General features: G+C 44.1%; 1 protein-coding gene across 7 annotated transcripts in view; it reads left to right on the forward strand.

Moving 5' to 3' along the window:
• Positions 1 to 24,394, forward strand: part of ASAP1 (ArfGAP with SH3 domain, ankyrin repeat and PH domain 1) — a 293,346-nt gene that overhangs the window by 216,214 nt on the left and 52,738 nt on the right. For all 7 annotated transcript variants that reach the window (XM_074316678.2, XM_088798947.1, XM_088798946.1 and 4 more), the window contains 4 exons: positions 5,822 to 5,897; positions 7,063 to 7,149; positions 13,320 to 13,420; positions 15,692 to 15,761. In XM_074316678.2, the coding sequence (XP_074172779.2) occupies positions 5,822 to 5,897; positions 7,063 to 7,149; positions 13,320 to 13,420; positions 15,692 to 15,761 (334 nt within the window). The remainder of the gene's footprint in view (positions 1 to 5,821; positions 5,898 to 7,062; positions 7,150 to 13,319; positions 13,421 to 15,691; positions 15,762 to 24,394) is intronic.

Here is a 24,394-nt window from a genome sequence, read left to right on the forward strand (position 1 = left end):
GTCAGTAGAGCAGAGTTTAACCTACACAAACATGAGTTTTCCGAAATGTAAGATGTTTTGTAAAATATACATATATTAGCCTTTGTTAATAAAGGTGAAAAAGAAGACCAACTCTAACCTATATGGCTAATGCATCTTCCCTTCATTCCTCGCTTTTTCCCTTTCCACAAACATTTATTAATCTCTTAACAAAAGCCGGGTACCTTGCTAAGTTCTGGGGTAGAGATGAAACAAGGCTTCTGCCCACAGGAGTGAATTATCTGGTACAGGAAGGAAGTCAAGTTTATCACTAATCATAATGGGGCTGGGAAGTGACTGATAACAAGGGGCATCAAGACAAGGAGAGACTTCTGGCCAGAGAGACTAAGGAGGGCTCCTTGAAGGAGGTGGTGGCACTTGGGATTGGACTTGGAGGATGGCGAGCATTTGGCCATCTTCCAAGGGCAGGGAGAGATCAGCAGAAGGAAACCCTCCACAGTGCACACCTCCTTGCAGGGGGAGGTATTCAGAGCCGTCCTGTGGTAGAACTGGGTTATAATGGGCTTCAGCCCCGGCAGCCCCATCGTTGAACCTCAGGAACTCCATCGTGGCAAGAAGCCAGCCTCGTTTTCTTTTGAGGACTACTCTTTATTCTTTCCTGCTTCATTCAAGCCTTCTACACACTTAATAGACATACAGTGGACCTGTAAAACGTCCTGTACTTAGATTTAAAAAGAGGGAGAGTTTTCATATTCTCTGTACTTCCTCCAGTTCCCAAAATGATTTTCAGTACAAAGTCAGGTGGTGCTCAAGAGCGAACTTGCCCCAGTAATAGCCTGTGTAGTCATAGCACCTCAGGGGGGATGCAGCTGCTAGAATGGAAGAACAAAGGGAGCGGAAAAGAAGAGCTTTTGACTCCTTCCCCATTTCAGCTCCCCCACACCAGTTACTCTTCACCTTCAAACACGAGCAGTGTCAGTAACACCCTGCTTTCCAAACAAACATTATCCTGGTGCTCACCCACTCCTTTTAGCGCCTAGCGAGTATTGTTATGATCTGCAGAATAAAGAGCACTCACAAACATTACTGTATTAGCCTTCATTTTACAGATAGCGATAGTTAACATTTATCAAGAGCAGTCAGGAAATTGTAGCTCAGAAAGAATGAGGAGTCGCTTGCCCAAAGTCACATGCATTCATTCAATAGATGTGTAATAAACGTGTCAAAACAGACAAAACACAAGAACCAAAGAGAGGAAAAACAGGTAAATTGGACTTCAAAATTCAAAACTTTTATGAGTGAAAGGACACTATTAAATGGAAAAACAACCCACCAAATGGGAGAAAATGTTTGCAAATCATTCATCTCATAGGAGGCTAGTGCCCAGAATATGTAAAGAACTTTTACAACTCAACAACAAAAAGATAAACAACCCAATTTAAAAATGGGCAAAGAATTTGAATAGCTATTTCTCCAAAAAAAGATCTACAAATGGCCAAAAGGCACATGAACCAAGTACTCAACATCATTAGTCATTAAGGAAATACAAGGCAAAACCACAATGTGATAACCACTTCGCATTCATGGGATGGCTATAATTAAAACAACAACATAATGGAAAATAAGTCTTGGTAAGAATATGGAGAAATTGGAACCCTTAATGCACTGCTGGTAGAAATGTCAGTTAGTGCAAGTGCTTTGGAAAACAGTTTGGCATTTGCTCAAAAAGTTAAAGAGTTATTTGATATACCGATCCCCCTCCTTATAGTAATACCCAAGATAACTGAAAATGAATATTGAAGCAAAAACGCCTTCATGAGGGCTCACAGCAGCATTATGCACCACAGCCAAACTGGAAACACCCAAACACCCATCAGCTGATGAAAGGATGACCAAATACGCTGTAGCCGTACAGTGGGGTATGTTATCCATCCAGTGAAAGGGAATGAGTATTAATGCCACAGGTGGGTGAACACTTAAGACATCATTCTAAGTGTAAGAAGCCAGACACAAAAGGCCACGTACTGTATGAAACCACTTAAATGACATGTCCCGAAAAGCAAGTCCGTTAAGACACAAAGCAGATTATCATCGCTTGCTTGGGGGTAGACAAACTGGGGGAATGGGGAGTCACTGCGGTGACAGGTACAGGGTTCCTTCAGGTGTGACAGAAATGTTCTCTAAGTAGATAGTGGTGACAGTTATACAACATGGTAAATATACTAAAAACTACTGAATTGTACTTTAAAATGGTAAATTTTATGTTAACAGGAATTTTATCTCCATTTTGAAAAATGTTAAAAACAACAAAACTAAAACAAAAGCCCATGCCCTTGTGGAACTTACAGTGAGATGGTGGCAGAGCCCAGTGTTGAACCCAGGTCTCTAACTCCAAAGTGCATGCACTTAGTATGTCAGGTATTTTGATTTGGTGAGCCCAGCATTGGACCTGGACAGCTATATTCTTACAGATCTCCATACATGGGTCTAATATACCACTCGCTACGGTTTTTTTGATCTGATCTGTCAAGTTATAGCTGAAGTTAATTAGTACTTACACTACCCCCTGTAGATTCAGATTCCTGAAATACCACAGGACACACAGGGAATGTATCTGGAGAAAATGTCACCCTGCTACCTACCTAGATAGCTGCAAATCAGTACGTGACTTAGTCAAAGCCTGAAGCTTGGAAATCAGGCTTTCAGAAGGGGTTGATGCTGGATTTATTAAGAGGTCACTTTCTTTTTTGATTTGATTTATAGTACTGTACTCTCTCTGGCACTCCAGGATATCCTAACTTCTTTTGAAAATAACATTATTATACTCTCTGAGCCTTTCAGCCTTTGGCCAAAGAACACCTCTGTCTGAGCCAAGCAGAATAAGTGATAAGAGGTATCAGGGAAACTCTCTTGTCTCTCTTTTGAATTATAAGCAGACAGACCATAGTGTTTTCCTTCCCCATCGTCATGGGGACAGAATGACTAGTAACTCTCTCAGGACAGAAAAGGTTGTGCTTCGTTGTAAGGAGGGTGTGTCCTGCCTGATGGATGGCAGACCCTGTTAGACACTCGTGAGCTTGCCCTTTGCAGCTGTGTGTTACAGCCTGTTGGTGGAAAGGGGAGGGTTCTGCCCATCAGTTGGCAACTCACATTTTTGTAGCACCCTATGGCATTAAAATATGGTCCTATTTATTTCAATCTGCTTATTTAAAAAGTGAAACGGATCGTGCTGTGTCCCTCAGGCCAGAGAAATACTGAAGCCCATTTTGCTGGCCTGAGGCCATGCTTCCCTGTGCCTGGCATCTTAACATAATCCCAGCTCTCGCTCGAACGCTCCAAGCCACATGCAGCTGTCTCCATTTCCTGTATAAGGACACTGAGATTAGGCCATTATTCAGTGGGAGAGTCAGGATTTGGACCCAGATCAGGTAGGACCCTGACTTTTTTATTACATGTGCTCCGGCAACAGAAAATCTTACACTCAAATCCCAACTCTGTACTTAATGGCTAGATGACCCTAGTCAAGACCCCTGACCTCTCCTGGGCCTCAGGTTCCTTACCTGTCTTACAGGTTAATAATATTCATTACCTGTTTTGTTGGCTTGTCATGAAACTTTTATAAAGGTATATTCGATGAATTGTTCATAATAGTGAGTGGCTGGCTCGAAGTAAGTACTCAATTATATGCTAGCGGTCATTACTATTATTATTATTATTATTATTATTATGACTGTTAATCCTCATCGTCTATTTTCAAAGGTCTCGTTACATTTCAATAATTTAGAGAGAAAGTGGCTAAGAGACAAGTGGGATGTCATAGAGGTGATTTCCCCGTCTGCCGGCAAGGCTTACATGTTCCAGTTGAGTGATGGGTCCTCAGAATTAACCCTTGTGCTTCGCTTTCCAGTTACAAGGACGCTTTTATCTGTAGTCGCTCATCCACTGCTCCTTGAAGCTAGAAGACGTCCACATTTGGACATGAACATGCCCAAGGTTACACAGTCAGGTTCAGAGCCAAAATCGGATATGCTTTTGACTCCAAAGCCCACGTGTCCCCCTGAACCAGAGCACCTGACAGAGGGAGGGAGGACCCCGGGACACAGAGCCCACTGCCCTGTGGGTGGTATGGCAGCCCTCACGCCCACCTGGCCTGCTGCTGAGACGTGGCCTTCGCTCGACGTGGCATTACTAATGCCTGTCAGGACTGTTTTCTCCCTACTCCTGTGTCTCACTGAAAACTAGAAGTTGGCCCTAAAATAACTTTCTGAGGGGCTCAGCTCGGCCTTGGCCTTTCAAGCTGGACGTTGATTCTTTAATTTTGTTCTCCCTCAGTAATATGTGACGTCTTTTAGAAAATGAGAAAAAGAAAAGAAAAACTACAATCTTACTCAGATTACTGGATTTATGTATAGGATTTGTTTACAAAAATTGAATCATATGATAGATTAAAATGGTTCATCACGTCGATTTCTCTTAGCCCATTTGTAGTGTTATGAAGAATTTAACTGCGGGAAAAGAAGCTTGTTTGGGTCTTTCTTCAGGAATCTCTTCCCCATCCACCTAGCTTTCAACCCTGATAACTTTTCATTTTTATCAGTGCCATCTCAAACTAAAACTGCCCTTTTTCTCCTTAAAATGTATGCTTTACAACATCTGTATGCTGTTCAAATATCAATTTGCTTCTTCATGTTCAATGGACCCTTCTGTGATTATGGAACTGTTGATAATCTTTGCTGCCTCACATGGTACCCACTAGCCATATGTCACTTGTAGTGTGGCCAGTAAGACTCCATGAACTGAATGCTACATTAATTTTAATTAAATTAGGTGCATTTCACCAGTGGTGAACACTGTATTGGAAAACACAGATCTAAAGCATTCTCATTTAAATCCATCTTTCTTTCTTAACATGGTTATCAAATTCCCTTCATGTCGAAAGCGAAAATGAAACACCTTTACAAAAATATCTTCAAGGAATCTGTATCCCCCTGGGAAGAAAATAAGTCCTTACATGATAAACCTCTGGGGCTCCAGGGACGAAAAGCAGTGTTTACCAAGCACATCCTAACTCCCCAACAGTTAGCTGCGTGGTTTCGTATGTGCTCTCTCTATCATTCTCCCCACTTTAATACCGATAACATGAGTAGACGTCAAGTGACTTGCCAAGGTCCCATAGATAGTAAGTCCTGGCGCCCAGGTTCTAGGCCTTCTTCCTCTGACCCCAAAGCCCATGCTTTTTCTATTGTAAGAAGTTCTGACAGCATCCATCTAACATTGAAGTGTTCCAGCTTCAAAACCGTCCTCCAGAAATTCTTTAAGTGCAGTATCAAAGATCACAGTTGGTTTTGCAGTGATTAATTTTGTAGCCACACACTTCCCAGATGTAGAGGACACTGGAACACGGGGACCTTGGGGCAACTGAAAGAATGCTGACTCTCCTCCAGGCTTTCTTTCTCGTTCCGTCCCATCTCTCCTTAGAGTGTCCAGTTGGACTTGATGATACCACACTGGTTAATGTGTCTTTCTTTCTCTTTTGAAGTCAAATATGGCACATCCAGGAGGACTGTACTGTGCATGGGTGGGCATACACATGACGAACTCACTGCGTTGTGTCTGCAGCTGTAACGTGGCCGTGTGCGTGCGATGTCACTAGCACATACCAAGTGGTGCCCATACTGTATCTGTTGGTGCATCTTTGTAAACCACTGAAGTCAGATTTCTAAGTATTTCGTGTGGGGATAGGGGTAGAGAGTAAATATATAAGTACTGTCGGATTTTTCATGTGATTATGGTGCATTCCTGTTTTGTACTGCTGGTAAATGTCTGATGTTTCCTATTGTAGTTTCTTCCAAGATGGCTTGAAAACAGCTGATAAACTGAAACAGTACATTGAAAAACTGGCTGCTGACTTATTTAATGTAAGTTCTTTATAGAAGACATGCATTTGAATTTGCTTTTGTAGATAAATATCAGTAAATATGAAATCTGTGTTAGAAGAGTATTAAATAAAAGACAAGTTAAGTGATACATCAGTATAAGCTTAAGGCAGATAACCCTTCGGTTTCACTCAGAGAAGTCATCAATGGTCAAACCTTCCGGAGTATGTTTTGGGGAGCATCAGAAGAGCAGGGAGGGGTGCATATAGCCATTGGTTCTAGCTGACTTTCCCTTTAGGGTTCAGAAACATCATGGGTACCCTTAGGTCAGCAATTGCATGAAGATAGTCACTTAATTTTTATCCTTCCCCGATGAAACTATCTCTGAGTAGGCTGCTTTTTGATTTTTTTGATTTTTTTTTTTGGTTTGTTTTATATTTTCTAATATCTCAGTTTTGCTTTTATAATAGCAAAATCAAAAGGAAAAACTGGTATGAAGAAAAAAACAAAATGCACGTGTATAAATGTCAACCTCGATTCCCATAAACCACTTGGCAGTGGATAATATTAAAATGATAATGGCAATGGGTAATATTAAAAGTGTATGTTTTATCAGTGCAACTACATATGGTCAAATAAGGTTTCGGAATTACAAATAATGTATTCTTATATAACTTCAAAAATACATAGCTGTGTATTTTTTTCTGATTTTCTTTCCATAGCTGATATAGTTCAGGTTGCAGTAAGTTCTAACTGATTTAAAAAAGCAGCCCAGTCCCTTGCCCTCCTGTCGTACTTTGTAAACCTTCATACATGCATGAGCCCATTGGGTCCTGGTCCTTCTTAGGATTCTGTTCTAGCGCATTTAATCCCATCGTGGTATCCCACTACCCCTCTTCAAAAAACCATAAGCAAATGACTCTGTTATTTCTCAACTTTATTTAAAATGGCACTTCAGAGTTAATCGTCTAGCTGAGATGAATCATGTAATAAGAAAGCATATTGCATTGCTCACTGATTTCAGAACTCACTGGTACTTCTCATAAGTTGAGAAAAGTATGCCTCTCGTATCAAAAATGAGCCCGTGTGAAGGATTTCATTGAGTAAATCAACTTATATCATTGAATTGTTTGCTGAGTGGTATATGTGGATGAATTATATATACATATATAAAAGACACATGACAAGTGATTTTTTTCTCTCACAGATAAAACAGACCCAGGATGAAGAAAAGAAACAGCTCACTTCACTCCGAGACCTAATAAAATCTTCTCTTCAGCTTGAGCAGAAAGAAGTAGGTGTTCTCTATGTTTCCATCAGGACTTAACTGTGTAGCAAGGTTGCTTGTGATGGCCTTGGTGTTTCCTGATATGCGAAACAGGCACCCTGACAGCTTCCTGCCAGGCTGGTTGTGGGGACAGAGGAGAAAAAGTTACAAATGATTACCTGCTGTGTCGCCCAGGTTAGAAACTGGGTTTTACTTCCTTTTCCCTCCTTACAGAAAAGATGTCCTTAAGCCCAGCCTACAATCCCATGACTCTAGATTTTGCATCCTGGCTTTGAAGATGTTTCAGGAGTGTGTCCTCTCAGGCAGTGACACACTGTCCCCTTCAGATTGTCTCTGTCTTTCCAGGCAGTCAAAGGGGGCCTGTCGCATTTTGCCAAGGAAGTAGACAAACAGTCTGATGCAGAATCCTATAGAAATTTTGTCCCCCAGTTAGGAAAATAAAGGTGAGATAGTCCTTGGATATTGACATGGAGTATTCAATGAATGGTAGCTATTAGGTGAATGCGGTACAGATCCTGACTTGTAAATCTCATTTGTTATTCAAGCATTTAATTAGTACCTACTATGTGCCAGCAACTGTTTTAGGCACTAAGCTTTAGCCTTTTCCGTCAAGGAGATAGTGATCTGGTAGACTGGAGAGTCAGCCGTATGAACAAGCAGTGGTACCGAAAGTGGTGTTGATGCTGTAGGACACACATTGGGAGGTGGCGTGCAGAAAAGACAGGAAACCCGAGAGACTCCATGGTACCCTGCTAAGGGTCCCGTGTCTGACGCTGCAAAAAGTTAAAAATCGAGAGACAAGGTTGGTGGAAAGAAAAGCAGGGTTATTCAGAATGCTGGCATTCTGGGAGCGTGGCGGACCCCTCTTCAAAGGCCGTCTTCCCATTCCTAGGCTGGTCAGAAGGTTTTATAGGTGCACAGGAAGAACAAAGGAAAGGGGGAGTCGCTCAGGCAGGTCGGAGGGCCAACATCCTTCCTGGGGTCTGTTTTAAGATAATTTTATCCCAGCCACTAGGGCCTGGGGCTTTATGCGTCACCAGTAAAAACTACAGGGAGTTGCAAAATGGATTCCTCTGTCCTGGGTGCCTGAGGAGTAAGCAGTTGTTCTTTTCAGGTTAGGATTCTGTTGACTAAATGGATAAACGAGGTACTGTAGACTTGGGGAACAAAATAAGTTCTTGAGTCCGTCAGTGAGTGGAGATACAAAAAGAAAACAGCTGAATATCAGGGTGGATCAAACTGCACACTAGCTAAGTCTGACTACAGCGAGCTGTGAGGTGAGTCACACTTCAGAGGAGCTAAGTCTGTCTGCGTTATCGATTCCCCGCATTTCACCCCTACATCAAGAGATGCAGAACTGTGCTTGGCCTCTTCTGCAGGCTACAGTTCGGGGCAAGGCGCGTAGAGCGACGTGAGATGTGGTTTCTGGGGTGCAAACGCAGGCCTGATTACGGAGGACCTTGGGTGCACCCTGACTTCATGATAAAAGGATAAATTAAAAAGCGAGCACCACGTGTTTCGTGGTGAATTAGTATATATTATGAAATTAGTATGTGTGGAATTTAAGTGCATTGTCTAAGTGCAATATTTGATAATAATTACATAAAATATAGCATTTTTTAATATTGTTAGTTGCTCGTGATATTATCTTACAACGGCAGACTGACCATGTGTAAATTCCTAAAATTTCTGAAAGGGGTTCGTGAGTCAAAACAAAACAAAGCAAACCCCTTCAAATGTGCACAGCCCTGCACCAGCAACCCTGGAGGTTCTCTCCTGAGTGAATCTAGCCCTCTGTTCTTCTGCTTCCAGTTTTTATATACACATTGGGTTTTGGAAGGAGAGAAGCCCCTTCACACTAGGCCCCTGGCAACCTGTGGACAGAGACATCAGAGGCCAGGACGATGTGTGTACTATGTCCCCATGTCTTGCAGTGCCTCAGCCAGCGTCTGCACCAGGCTCTGAGGACTCCTTGAGGTTGTTTAATTGCTGGCGTACAAGTCGTGGGAGAAGTGGTCTCCTTTCCTTGAATGATTGCTCAGTGTACAAGCAATAGGAAAACCCAAATCCAGGGGGTAGATCTCTGTCTGGGGAGAAATTTGCAACGTTTTGTTTACTGACCAGTATGCACTTAACTACTTCCTACCTTTGTTTTGTCACACACGATTACCTCCTTCCTGTATATGGAAGCTTTCTTTAAAAAAAAAGAAAAGAAAGGAGGGACCATTACAGTTCCTTTTTGTTTTGCGTAGAGACTGACGTCTTCTGCTCAGTGTAGCTAAAGAACAAAGCTGCCAATAAGCCGAAAGAGTGTGCACATGAGGAAATGCACATGATTTGATTTAACTTTGTCCCAGATTAATAAATGATGAATTTCCATTAGCACCATGTCCAGTGTCTTTCACAAGTACAATTGATCTTTCACAGCATGCCTTTTCCATTCTCATGCTGTTTATCATCTTTCCCTGCAAGATACGTTGAGAAGGTAATGATTTTTAATGGCTTCCATTAAATATGAATGGAGGCTATCTACCCGAGGGTTCTCCCGATACAGCTCCTATTCCAGACGAGTGTAAGGTCGTCTAAAAAATGAGCTGAGAAATTAAAGCACCCAACAAATCACTGAACAACCTCACCCCCACTAGCTTCTAACTTGACTGTGAATACGATCCCCAGATTTTTCATAGACTCATTTTTTTCTTGACTTTTGACAGATGTTCTATGAAATTAATTATCTTAAGCTTTTATAATAGCCTAACCTCCCAAAAGAACTATTTGCTGCCTAACTATTGTTAGGGTTAAAAATATTTTTAATGACAATATCCATAAATCCTTCCAAAAATTCCGTTTTGTTTGAGTCTCAATAGCCCATTATAGGGTAGTTTGCAAGTTGTTAGAGTCTGCATTTTGCTCATCTCTCTCTTCACAGTATATGGCACATTGCCAGGTACCCAAAAGCTACTCAGTAAATATTTAGTAAGATAAAGCAGAGGACTTTTTTGCCTGCTCCATTCATACTTTACATTAGAGACTGGAAACTTCTCTCATAGAGTTTTAGTTTTAGAGTGGATGCCAGAAACACTTACCATTCCATTAAACCAATGAGTGTGTAATTGCTTGCAGTTTAAAAAGATTGGAGGTTTTTACTCCTTAATAATGCATTTTACATGTTAATAAGGTTTTCTAATAAACAAGTCAGGTAATTTGTACTGCTAATAGAGACTGGGATATTGAACTGAAAAATAATACCATAGTTTTCCTTCTATAGCTTACATTTCTTGGCTCACATCATGAAATTTCCCCAAGGTTTCATTTTACGTTCATTGTTCAAGTCTAGTTGTATATATATATTTTTTGCCTGAATGAGTTTCTCATTTGCATGTCTCTTTCCTGAATACATGTTGATTTTTATTATGCTCTCAAAGAATTCAGAACCTATTTCATTCCTTCAGCTTTATTGTGTTTTTAATTATTCTTAGTGATAACAGTTCCCCAAGATTGGTACTTTCTCAAAAAAGAAAATCCTCTTTTTGTTTACCTGCTGTGCCCTGCTAAGCAAACTGAATGACCATCATTTCTCAAAGTATGGAAATCATAAATTGTATGACTTTCTTACGCCATCAAACTCATTATTAGTTAATTTAGGGTTTTTGATGCTAGACTTCTGAAACTTTGCTTCCTTCCTACTCGGTTTAATGGAATAGGCTTCTGAGATCAACGCCAAGGTTCGAGTCACCTGTAAAAGCACATTTGTCTGATATAAAGCACAGCCCATTTAATCTGCTTGTTATTCAGAATTTAAAGTTTAGGCTTGCAATAAATATGTGTAAGGAATATCTTGATGGTAAGTTTACAGAATGTAACAGTTTTCATAAGTTAAAAAATGTAAGTAGTTTTATTTTTTAAATGTAGGCTTTTATTTTAAAGGTTAGCAAAGGGATTAAGATTAGCGAGGCATAATTTCAAAGCATTCCAACAGGCTGGGAATTATATGGCCAGATGAAGAGAAGTTTAGTTCGGTGAAAAGGTTTTCAAGGAAGAGAGTTATTCTTTTAAAAAGAATTGGTATCCAAGAAGACTTTAGATTTCGTTTTTAATGTTTTGGGGAGGTAGAAATGTAGCAAAGATCCCTGAGTTCAAATCCATACTTGAATCATTTCTCACGCAGTTTTACTGGGTTAAAGCAGACAGCTCTGTGGACTTCTTTTATCCTACCTCTCCTTTTGTCCCAGGCATCACGCATTTCTCTAACCACCCGCCCTGATGTTCTGTCCTAATTGTTCTTTATCAGTGTTATGGCCACTTACTGCCTCCTTCCACAAAACCACGTGTGTCCCCGCTGTGGTCCTGTGGATGTCACTGGAGGCACTGGGAGAGGCGGTTGCTCGCTCTGCCCACCGTCCCTCTGTCATACCTCCGTCCAGCAAACATGGAAGTGTCTGTCGGGGAGGGCAGAGTGAGCCAAATTACTGTGGACTTCCAGGCTGGGGCCCTGACTTGTTTCAGCAGGAGGGAATCTGGCTGGTTAAAGAGAAAGAAAGGACTCCGGTTAAGAGATTGACGAGAGTCCGTATCCTCTTCAGAACGAGTCAACTTGCCTCTGAAGTGTACAGTCCGCTCCCAGGTCCCCACTCAGAGAGCAGGACAGTGTGTGGTCAGCGTGAGCGTCCACCTCAGACGGCTGTGTCCCTGTCCTCAGTGCCTTCACAGTACCTGGCTTTGAGGTGCCCATCACGTGGAGAACAGCCTCACGGAGGGGCGCTGTCCAACTGAGGGGCCCAAAGAGACCACCTGACCTTGACGGCTGCTGTGCAGCCCCATCAGGAAATAACCAGCGCTGGTTTCACTTCCCGCCTCCTCACCATCACATGTCAAGTGTTGTTGATGAGCTGGATATTTTTATTAAGTTCTCTTCCCTTGGAAAAACAAACCAAAAAGAAGCCTCCTAAAACGTGTGGCTCTTTGTAGATTTTTCTGTCATTTACTTTGGGTTTCGCTGAGGGGTTGATTTCCTGCACACACCCTGGGAGGTTCGTCCACCATTTTTTCTTGGTGAAACGTGTACTCATGTTCTTCCACTTAGCTGTTTCTCTGTTCTCACTCAAATGACCTGAAACTAAACTTGGTAAAGGTAAAGACATTTTATTGTACCAAAGTTTATCATGATTGTAAAGGGGTGTGCGTCTGTGTGTGTGTGTGTCCTGGAATTATTGATTATCTTTACAATGATGTTTTCTCTGTGTGTTATAACAAGTGCTTAAATTCTGAACTATAAGACTATCCATGAAATTAACTATATTTTCAAATGTTTTGCCTTTTTTCTCTGTTGCTCTTGCCCTTCCTGATCGAAGTCTAGGAGAGTAAGTCAATACTTTTCGTGAGAATGCATTGTCCTACTTCTGTGTCTGAAGCCCCACGTTCTCACTGTAGAGTTCAGCGTTGTCAGTTTATTTCCTCCGTGTCCGCGCCTGCGGCTCGCCCTGCAGTCCTTGCAGACAGCCGGAAGTACGGGTGGCGTGTCATGTTCCGCTTGTTTGCATCCGTGGTATTCTGTGGGCCTGTGTCACCCTTGTCATTCCATGATACACTTTTCACTGCACTAGAATCATCCTTTTTAATTAAAAGAATGGTTGTAGGTTTACTATACAGAGGACTAGTTAATTACAGAACTTGAAACGAAAGAATTTTATAACAGTTCTAATACCCCACTTAGAAGGTGCGCTTTTTACTGTGGGTGCTTTAGGAGAACGTGTGAAGGGAGAAGAGCTGTGCCTGAGGGAAGAGCCCACTCAGGTTGCATGAGCTTGTTTTGTGGCCCACTTCCCCTTTCCAGCCGTCCGTGGGCTTGCCTCTGCTGCCAGTGTAAACTGGGTTGGTCCTAGAATAGTCTGTCCCTGCAGCGTGTTGGGAGGTAAAGCCGGGTTCTGACCTAGACACAGCCTACCTGGGCCGGGCCCCACGCCCCAGCTCTGCTTCCAACTCGCTTGTGACTCTCGTGATTGTTTACCTGCCCAGATTTCTCCTCTAAAACAAAGGCAAGCACCTGATGGACAGCTCTTAAAGTCCCATAATTCTCTCAGCCCCAGACCAATGGGCAACGGCTCAAAGGCAGAACAGAGTCAAGGATTTGAGAACTGTCTCCAGCATTTGTCTCATCTGTGGTTCCTCTTTTGTAGGACTCCCAGAGCCGGCAAGGGGGCTATAGCATGCATCAGCTCCATGGCAATAAGGAATACGGGAGCGAGAAGAGGGGATACCTGCTGAAGAAAAGTGATGGGTACGTATGCGCCCATCCCAGTGTCCCGACGTGCGCTCAGCACACTGGCTGGGTGTCAGTAGCCTGAGGACTTCCTGCCCCTCAAATAGAAAAACACGCTTACACGTTTCCTAATGCACTAACTTCAGACCCGGAACACACTGGTTTTCCTCAAGTAAGTCTGAGAGTTAAGCTGTTGTCTTCGGAAGAAGCAGTAATTGTTTTATGGTCCCTAAGTGGCACCTGTGAACCTGTGACGTAAAACATGCAATTTTAGAAAGGCAGGAACTGAGCAGAACATGAAGCAGGCGGCTTGCTGACTTCATGCTCTCCCACCTGTCTGATTTTGCTCGTTGTACTATTCCCTGCCTGGGGTGCCCAACTGGCCACTCAGACCCCAACCTTGGGAGTCAGCATTGACTCTTCGCTTTCCTCTTACATCCCAGCCAATCTAACAACAACCTGTTCCGTTTCTAACAAGAAATCATATATTTCTTGCCGTGTCTGCTGCCCGCTCTAGGATGAGCCACCATCCTCTGTCCTGGGCTGTTTCAGGAGGCTCCTGACTGGTGTCTGTGCCACCCGCTCTGCCCCTTCTCCAGTTCATCTCTGCACAGCACTCGGAGTAGGCTTTGCAGAAACGTAAAGCACATCAGGTCACCCCACGCTTCATGCTCGGCGGCTTCCCATCGCACGTGGGCTCTCGCCCCTGCCTTTCTCTCCTGTCGCATCTTCTGCCATTTTCTCCTGTGGTCCTGCCACACTGGCCGCCTTCCTGAGACCTGCAATAAGTGCATAATTAGAATCATGGTTATTCACTTCAGTAATTGTCATTCTTTATTCAAAGAAAGCTTCTTGGTTTCCGATTGGTTGTGGACATGTGCTCCTTGGCTTTATCGGAGTGAGATGCATGCGTTGTTCGTGATGTTTTCATTGGGTTTGTTAAAATAGCAACTGTGCCTCCTGTCGATTTCTGGGGTCGCTGTCAGTGTTGCTTATCATCCTTTCGTGCATTCAGCACATACCTTCTGGGAGTCCTGCTCGACGCCAGGCTCTGTTGTCGGCTCGGAATAGCATGGACGAAGGAAAGCCTCGTCCTTCTAGAGCTTACATTCTAAGGGGGGAAACAGACGATAAAGAAGGAAATACAAGGGAGGCAGATGGTAACAAGTGCCATGGAGAAAGAGAAAGCAAGGCAAGAGATGCAGGGCGTGTGGGGGTGGTTCTTGCTGCCATGAGGGTGGTCAGGGAAGGTCTGCTGAGGTGGCGTTGGAGTGAAGACCTCAGGAAGTGAAGGAATGATGGGTAACACCTGTACCCAGAGCTTCACCAGAAAAAACTCCTCCACGTTCAAATTAATTCCGTGTGGCTCTTTCCATCCTTCAGCATCATCAAATCAGAATGTTCTAAGTTTATCACTTACAGCCACTTGTGAGTGGTTGGGCCACACTTCACTCTCCCAGATGAACTGCGACCAGTCGTCTTACGTGATTTGTCTCTGAAAGACCCGTAAAGGAGAGGTGTGCAAGTTCCCCAAAAGGATGCTCATCCCCCCTCGAGCCCTGGACCCTTGAGGCAGCCCCACCCCCACTCTTCCCTGCAGACATCTTGAGTTCCTTTCTTAACTTTCTAAAATCTAGTTTTAATGACAAAAGCAGTTGATTCATGCAGCCTTCTTATAAAAGAGTCACAGGTATGGTTAAAAAGACCTTCGCACACCCCTGACTTAGGTCTGGGCCTTTTTCCCAGAGAGGTACTTTGTCAGTGTGATATGCCCCTCCCAGATGCTATCCTGGATGTTTTTATCCACATGTTTGTATACCCACAGGAAATTAGAGTGCTGTTTTTATACGTCAGAAATTTTTTAAGTTTTTTTTTAACAATACGACATCATACCCAAAATATCTTAAAAGAGGTTGCTTTTTTCAATCAACATTATGCTTTAGCAATCTATACAGGTGAGCACATACATGGTTACTTTAATACTGTGTATATGAATGGAACTGGAATTCATTTATTCTTTCTCCTGTTGGTAGATTTCTGCTATTTCTGTTGCTTCCCATTTTCACTATCAAAACCAGTGCTATAATGAGCATCCCTGGACATGCCTAACAGTCTGGATTAGCTTCACCCTGGGAGAGTAAAAGGCAACTGAAATTTTCTGGTGTGTGTGGTTTTTTGGTTTGGGGGTGATTCTGTTTTGTCATGATGGTCACACATAATACTGTAGCTGCACGTCCCGTCCCGGTGAGAACCCGATACTATATCAGCTTGTGTTTGGCTTTTCTTCAGGATCCGGAAAGTGTGGCAGAGAAGGAAGTGTGCTGTCAAGAATGGAATCCTGACCATCTCACACGCCACAGTAAGTGTGTCTGGTCATTTACATGCTGCGCCGGTGAGGGCTTTGTCCACATAGGCTGGAAAGCAAACATGTGGTGTCACCAGCACTGACATGTCCCCCTTATGTTTATGTGTGGGGTTGCGTCCGATCGTTTCGGATGTTCTTTCCTTGGTCCTTAGGTGTCCTGCCTTATTTTAGAGCTCCACCAGACCTTTTTGTCGTTTGTCCCCTCAGACCAAATCAGGTATTCTTTTATAATCTTATCTTTTGGGAAATATGGTTGTTCTGAAAAACCTAAAGTTCTCTGAATTATCAAGATGACAGAGCATGTTCTTCGCATGAAATAGTAATGTAGAAAGTAGAACAATACATGTAAAATAGGGTCAATCGTTTTTTTTTTATTGTTACTATTTAAATTACTCAGAAAGTCCGTTATTATGTTAAAGGGTTAAAACGTAATACATAAAACAGCAGAATAATAAAATTGTCTCAGTTTGACTCCCCTTGTTTTAGTAATCAAGGCAATTTAATAGAAAGTAGAAAATAGCTGAGCTTCTTAACACATACTCTTAATTATTTTCAAATTGTTGTCAGTATATATACATATACATGACATACTTGTAGTTGATGCTTATAATCTATCTAGAATTTTTATTTCTTTGTATCACCCATTTCCAACTAAAAATCCTGTATTGACAAAATCCATATACTTGTCAGAAAAGGTTTAGTGTTGGTGGGAGTCAAAGACATGCACAGTAAAACCAGTGATTACGATTTTGCCCTTTTAACACTCGCAAGAAATTATTTTTTATAATGGAAACTGTATCAAGTGGGAACAGAAACGGCAGAGTGCGCAAGAGTCTTTACAAAGGTGTGTACCGTTTAACCAGGAGCCCCAGCTTGGAGAAGCAGCTTGGGGGTGAATTTCAGAATCGTGCCAGGTGATGTCCTCCAGATGTGAGGAGCGGTTAGGTGCTACCAGGATAGTAGAGATGAGTGGTGAGCGTTTCTCACATGGGCAGTTTTTCGTTATTCACAGTCAGGTTTGGATTTCCCTCTGTTGAGGAGGAAAGAAAGTACCACTTACTTGCATTTCTTCATGCCCAACCTTTAGTGAAATTTATTTTCCCTCTTCCTCCCTACAGACCGTGGGGTAATCTAACCTTCATTCCACAGGTGAAGAAACTAAGGCACAAAGAAGCGCCATGACTTGGCCAGTAGCTGGCCGAGTCAGAAACTGAAAGTCGGGTCTTTCTGACATGAGTCCGTACCCCCTTCTTGTTCTGCCTCTTCCTGCATAACCCATCATCTCAGTAGACGCCACGCTCCCCAGATTTTACCAGGGCCTGTGCCTCTTCCTTTCTCCAGCCTCCTCACACACCCTGACACTCACAAGGTGGTCAGTACATGCCTGTGGCCGAGCCCTTCCTGCTAGATGATTGCATGCATCTTAGGGCATTATTGGCCTTTATGGGACTTGAGGAGTTGCATCTTCTCCGTCCCTTGTCCCCTGCAGAACCCTGTGGTCATTCCTTGGGTCTTCAGCTTCCCTCAGCCCAACTGAGATTTTCTTTTAACTCTCATGCCAGTTGTGACAAGTCACCCGTCTGGTACTGGAAAGCCTGCCGGCAGAATTAGATGGCTTGGTGTGTCTCATGGCTAATCGCTGTCTGCCAAGACCTCATTTATTCATCAGTGTCATGCATTCAGCTTCCCCTCTGTCACGAGCTGCCCGAGGCATGTGGTCAGCAGGTACCTGGATGTGGTTGTACCAGGGCTTCAGTCAGCACATGCGTGACATTGTCCGACTGGGTTAGCTGAGTTGGGTCTACGTAGTGTGACCCTGAGTTGGGGCTACCTGGCGCGTGAGCAGGAATGTTATTACAGTTCTCCTCCGCTCCCAAGAGTATTCTTCAGGTTGAATAGACTAAAGTGAACACTTCCGACCGTTTCACTTCATATACGAGTAGATCGGGACTTTTTACTCATAGAATGGCTGTGTGTTCCCTCTCTCCCTCCTCCCCTCGGCTTCCGCTCTCCCTTTTTCTTTCCTGCCAAACACATTATTGTAGCCCAGCCAACGATTTCCATGCTTTCTTCAGGCTCTGATCAGTAACAGATACCACGCCAGCTGCATGGTCAGTGGCTGTGAGAATGGACTGTGGCATCTGTCAGATGTGAGTCTGCGTCTCAGCTTTGCCGTTTACGACATGACCTTGCACAAAGTACTTGTAAAGATTCTAGTGAGGATTAAATGAGATAACGTGCTGTGCAGGGGCACTGCCATTAGTATTACCTCATTGAATGTCATGGCAGTACTGAAATCTACTAGCACGCAGCCTCTCCTGCTGCAGACACCGCAAGTCATGGGTCCGCTGCTGCCCCCAGCACAGCTCAGGGGAAATCGGTTTCTCCATCGACCTTCTGATTCCCTGCCACTGATCGGCGTTTTCTCTTCCCCGCTTTTCACTGGCTTCAGGCCACACTCTTTTGCTGCCAGTTACATCACTTGGAGTCACGTTCCTGCTCAGATAAAAGCTCTCTAGCCAGCTTTAGCTGGCTTTTCTTGACTGATTTACTATTGATTACTTAGAATCAGATTGAAAATCAAGGCCAACAGTTTCCTGGGAAAACAAAAGGAATTCAGTGATCTTTGGAAAAGTGGATAGAAGAGGCTTTGTTGTTAGAAAACTTAGAACCTTTGTTTGGGACCCCCAAACACCTAGGAATTCCTCCTGTTTAAAGGGCCCAATCAGTGTCACTTTGCAAGTTGTTCTTAGCAGAGTGACTCAGGGAGGGTTGAGCACGGTGTGGATTAATGAGCTCCGGTCTGCTGGGTTGACCACCCACACGTGATCTGCTCCAGGGCCATTCATCTCCTCAGCTACTCGAGGAAGAAAAGTTTCTGTGTACACCTGCACGGTTTGCAGCCATCCTTAGAAGATTCATTGCCTTTCATGTATCTATTCAAAGACATACTTTTTTTATTTACTATTGAAAGTAATGCATCACTGTGGGAATCAGCCTCAGTGAGAATCTCTTATTTGCTAGTACAACAATAACATTGATAGCAGCAGCTTCCATCTGTGGACCATCTAGTATGTTCTAAGTGCTGTATAAAATGCTTTCACTTCAAAATACCAATTCTAACAAATCTATGGCCAATATTTTCGTCAGCCTCAAACCCCTTTTCTGGTTCCTCTTTGTCTACCTAGGGTCCCTTCCTTCCATCTGCATCTCTGTGTCTTCATGCTGTGCTGCCCCTCTCCCCCCACACTGTCCATGGCACATGGTCACAGAGGATCAGGTCACCCTCATGTTCTGTCTGAACCTGAGTGACTTCATGGGTGTCTGTCCCAGCGGTGGTGCATTGTAACAAGAAACACTGCCTTCATCTAGAGAGAGGTGGAGAACAGTGGGATTTTATGCATCAGCTATGTAGACAGCGTCAGAGGAAATGTTCGGGAAATAGGAACAGTAAAAATAGTCGTTAACATTTATTGGGCACACACATTCTCCATACCAGGTGCTTTACATGTTTTCCCACTTAACTTTCATAACATCCTCTCGAGGGAATTTGCTGTTACCTCCACTTTAAAGGGAATAAGTTGAAAATCATATAACCACCGGGTGCTAGAGCCAGATTTGAACCCAACAGCTTGAACCCCAGAGCCTGTGCTGCCCCCCACTTGGAAGTGGGGCACCAGGCATGTGCCTGCATTACCTGTGGAGACGTTACTTCCCATCTTTGTGATGACAAGACTTGAGACTCAGAAGGGCAAAGGTGCTTGTTCATGGCTCCATTAGCAGCTGACTGGGCCTAGACACAAAGCAAGGTCTGCTTGCCTCCAAAATGATGGTTTTTCCTACATTCCACCGTGTACCTTACAGTCTGAGGAAGCTGCCTTTGGACATTAACAGAATATTGCATTGCTCCAGGTTCACTAGTGGGCTCCTCAGTCCCCAAGTGTGGCTCCGTGAAAGCCCGGTACTTTGTGACAGTCCCCCATTTAGGCCTCAGGGAGCTTTCTGGGGCCCTTCTCTTGGCGAATCCTTTGGAATCACAAGGGTGTCACGATGCTAGTGCTGCCTAGGATTTGAGGAACTGCCACATAAATCTGTCCTGCTTTCATGTCGAGCAGAGATGAGAGGAAACTCCCACAAGGAGCTTGTTTCTTAGATGAAGACGGGAACGTGAAATTGGAGAGTTAAAATATAAAAGATGGGACAGATCAAAAGCACTGGCCTGGCAGCTGGGGGTGGGGGTGGGGGCCGAGGTTTGTAGGTGGGAGCCTGGCGCAGCGCCTGTCATCCTGTGGCTTCCAGTGTGACTGTCGTTCCAGCGCAAAGTGAGCGGAGTAAAAACCTCAGTGATTTAGACCCACAGATTCAGAAAGCTCACCTATGAGGTTACAGCATAAAAACACTAAAGAATATTCAGATTTTACAAATTTGAAGGTATAAAGCAAGCGACCCATGGTCTGAAGTCAGTGGGTTTTCATGTTATTCCCTGCCCCGCAACCTCCCCAGCACAAGAAATCACGGATTCCTCAAAAACGTTTTCCTAACATTCTGCCGCCCGTGACCTTAAGGCAAAGTTACTTAACCTTTTTGTGCCTGGGTTTCCTCACCTGTCGAATGGAGGTGATGACAGTGGTACTTCTGTTAGGGTGCTTGTGAGGATTAAACGAGTAACTTACATGAGAGTTAGTGCCCCGTACAAGGGCTGTGTGATCGTCAAGGTCACATTCCTGCCCTCATTTTGGTTAACTGCCATTTGTATGTAAGGGGAATAGAAGCCGGTCATAAATTTTTGCCTCCACAACTCACTGCCCATTTCATTGACAAAATGTAATGAGCATATTTTTTTAAAAGCGTAGTCCATAGCTCTAATGTTTTGTCATCAAATTAATGCATTTTGTACAATTATTCTAAGAAGGTTTTTGGTTTATGCATTCCTGTTGGGTAACAAGATTGTTGGATTAAAGTGGATGGTATAGTTCAATAGAAAGTGTGAGTTTAAAAGTTCTTCCTGTTCTGCTTGAACTTTACCTACTGGCAAGTAGTAGGCACTCAATAAATGTTTGTAGAAATGACTAGATGAGGGAACGTCCGGCACATTTCTCAGATGCGGTGACGTCAGCCCCACCTCTTATCAGGATCCCCGATAAGCCCTTTTTTTTTTCTTTTTACATTATAATATGGTTTAATGTTGACTCTAGAAAGTAAAGTGACAAGTTCCTTACTGCAGTAAGATTTCCAAGAAAACCTCCATTTGCAAATATATCTTTCTTACACATACACACACTCTGCCAGTTGGGAATCAATCCTCTCGTTCTAATGGCTGGGAGCTCAAGGGAATTCAAAGGCATCCACACTCTGGGATGAATTACCTCAGTTAAGTGATCAATGAGCTCCCCTAAGCTGACTGAAGGGTCACCAGAGGCATGGGGGAGCTTTCATTGTGGCCGGTAATAATTTTGGAACTTGGAACATGTCAAGAATGGGTGGGATTTCTCAGCGTGAGTATTCAGTGATCGCCCGGGAAATGAGGGAACTGGCCACTCAAGGGGCGGGAAGAACAAGAAAGATGTTTCCACTTACTCCGCAAATGTCCCAAGGTCTTGCCTTTTCAGGGAACCGGTGGGAAACGAGAAAAGCTCTAGGCAGACATTGGTTCAAATGTCGGCTTTGCTTTTTACTTTCTGTAACATGGTGGTCAGTTGACTTTCGTCTTCCTGACCCTTTGTTTCCTCATCTGAAAAATGGGTACAGTAGCAGTACCTCACTCATAGGGTTATTGCAAGAATTAAATAATAAAATTTATATAAAGTACCTAGGCATTTAGGTGCCAAATAAATGAAAACTGTTCCCTTGCCGCTAAATAAACCAAAATGCTTTCCAAAAGCCTGTAGTTGTAATATACTAAAATTCTGGAGATAAGATCTGTCTGCAGTGGTCAGTATTCAGTGTGTACCTACCTTCTTGCAGTGGCTTATGTGGTTATTGATTGCCTGCCAAATAGGTGTCCCTCTAGAGCATTGCAGGTGTCTAAATAAATATGTATTGAAGGACAGTGAAATGACCATAATCTGAGCAGCTCTGTTCCAAGCACTAGCAGAGGAAGTGAACAGAGCTTTTTTATTTTATTGTAACCTCTTTCCACACAGTAGGCTCAGCCTGACTTGGTCCGGCTTATTTCCCATGTAATTAATGATCTATACTTCTTGTTTGTGACGCTGAGCAATTCAGCAGGAGGATGGGGGGAAATCATTTCATTTCTGGATGCTAATTCCAGTAGCAGCTGTTTTCTGCTAACAGAGAAATATGGCTGCACTAACAACTTTACACTCCAGCAAAAACATTTCACGGGGGTGCGTGCTGAGCTGTGAAGGACCAGTGTGGTGTTTGTTTGCTTCCAGGAGATGCAGAAACATGAATCACAATTGACTCATTCCATTTCCACATGCACGTTTCCTAACAGTTCGGATGAATGGCCATCTTCTATTTGCAGTGGCAAAGCATCATTCCGTCAAAGCGATATCTTCCATCACTTCTGTTCATGGAACGTGTCCAAACCTTCCCTAGTTGAAGCGTTTTCAAAAACCAAAAACATAAGGATTGGTTTCCCGTGACTGTGGGGGTGTGTGTGTGTGTGTTGAACACATCTTTGTATATTGTTCATTAAAAAGAAGCAATTTGCCCAACAATATACAAGACCGGAACCAACGCATGATTTTTTAAAAAAGACAGCTCTCACACATGCACACACATATCTTGTTAAAATTAAGGTATGAACGGTGATTGTCCCTGGGATTACCACGTAATGTTCAGTTTCTTCTTTGTTCTCTGGGTCTCCTAGTGTTTCTTCCATGAATATGCATTATTTTCATGAAAAGTAAAATCTGTAAAAGGACAGGCCTCCGAGTTTCAGGGAACAGCCCCCAAACTCTTCATTTTTGAAAGGTGTCGTAACTGCATTTGGAGAAGGAGCACGTGCAGCTTTTGAAAGAGGTTTCGGCAGCTGAGCCTGCAGAGACGGCGCAGCCCTTCCCTCCACCGGCCGTGCAGGTGCGTGGCCATGGTGGTCCACGCTGGAGAGACACTTCCTGGGGATCACTGATTAAAAATCTCTCCCTTAGCTGTGTCTTGAGTCCCCGGTGCCCTCCGCCAACCAGCCCCTGGAATGCCCAGCTCCTTGGTCACTTTCTCCAGTTAGCTCCTTTCGGCAGATTTGCTGAGCTCCTGGGACAGGAACGTACATTCCTCGGTGCCACATGTGGTGCCTCCCAGTCACGTCACCCACTGCCCCATCCCCTCCCCCCGTTCCCCAAGTGCCCTCACCTGCTCCTCACTCCTCCCCCTCCAGGTTCTCATCTGAGTGGGTGCTACCTGTGGGTCCTGTGGTGCCCTTGTGAGCTCAGACCCAGGCCCCTCGGGCGCCAGGCCCCTTCCTGGTCCGTGGTCAGGCCTGTCCCAGAGCTGCTCGAAGGCACGGACCGCACGCTTTTCACGTGTGCTTAGAATGTGTAGGCTCACAGCTATCCCGTCAACGGAGCGAATGAGTGGGTATTTCAAGTAGGCGTCTAGAATTTCTCATTTCATCAATTACGGGAGTATGATTGGGGAAGAATCAAATGACCCGAGAAGATACTAAAATAGAACTTAATCTCGGGCAGCTTTGCTCTCTATTTCTAACCCTCACTCTGCTCAGAAGGAGATGTTCTCACGTGCTGGCGCTTCTGCTGTTCTGGGATGTCCTGTGGCTCTTCCCAGGCCTGCACTGCCCGGTGGAAGCAGAGGAGAGCGGGGTTTCGGTCCATTCACCAGGGTTACTTCCAGCTGGTGCTGTTTCCTGCCTGGGAGATTTCAGGACTGTTAGTTAATCTCTCTGTTCCTCATGTCTTCATCATAATTAGTGAAAGAAATTAAAAAGACGGTATATGTAATGTGTCCATTCATTTGATAAATATTTATATATTGGGTGCCTGCTGTATGCCAGGCACATTTTAGTGACCAAAACAAAACAAAAATGTACTTTTAGTGGGAAGAAAGACCGGAAGCAAAGAGTAGTGAGAGCCAGGAAGCAGGGTGGGAGGGGAGGATGGCCTAGCCAGGAAATGCCCTCTCTGAGGATGTGCTGATTAGGGCAGACCGAAGGGAGTGATGGAGTGAGCGGGCATGGGTGTGTGTGTGTGTGTGTGTGTGTGTCAGGACAGGCCTGTGTAAGGGGGTGTGTGTGTGGGTGTGTGTGTGTGTGTGTGTGCGCGCATGCAGGAGGTGTGTGTGTGTGTCAGGACAGGCCTGTGTAAGGGTGTGTGTGTGTGTGTGTGTGTGTGTGTCAGGACAGGCCTGTGTAAGGGTGTGTGTGTGTGGGTGTGTGTGTGTGTGTGTGCGCGCATGCAGGAGGTGTGTGTGTGTGTCAGGACAGGCCTGTGTAAGGGGGTGTGTGTGTGGATGTGTGTGTGTGTGTGTGTGCGCGCGCATGCAGGAGGTGTGTGTGTGTGTCAGGACAGGCCTGTGTAAGGGGGTGTGTGTGTGGGTGTGTGTGTGTGTGTGTGTGCGCGCATGCAGGAGGTGTGTGTGTGTGTCAGGACAGGCCTGTGTAAGGGGTGTGTGTGTGTGTGTGTGTGTGTGTGTGCGCGTGCAGGAGG

Source organism: Rhinolophus sinicus, chromosome 6, assembly GCF_057876585.1.
Source record: "Rhinolophus sinicus isolate RSI-liver-muscle chromosome 6, RSI-T2T, whole genome shotgun sequence".
In the NCBI taxonomy this organism is placed as follows: domain Eukaryota; kingdom Metazoa; phylum Chordata; class Mammalia; order Chiroptera; family Rhinolophidae; genus Rhinolophus; species Rhinolophus sinicus.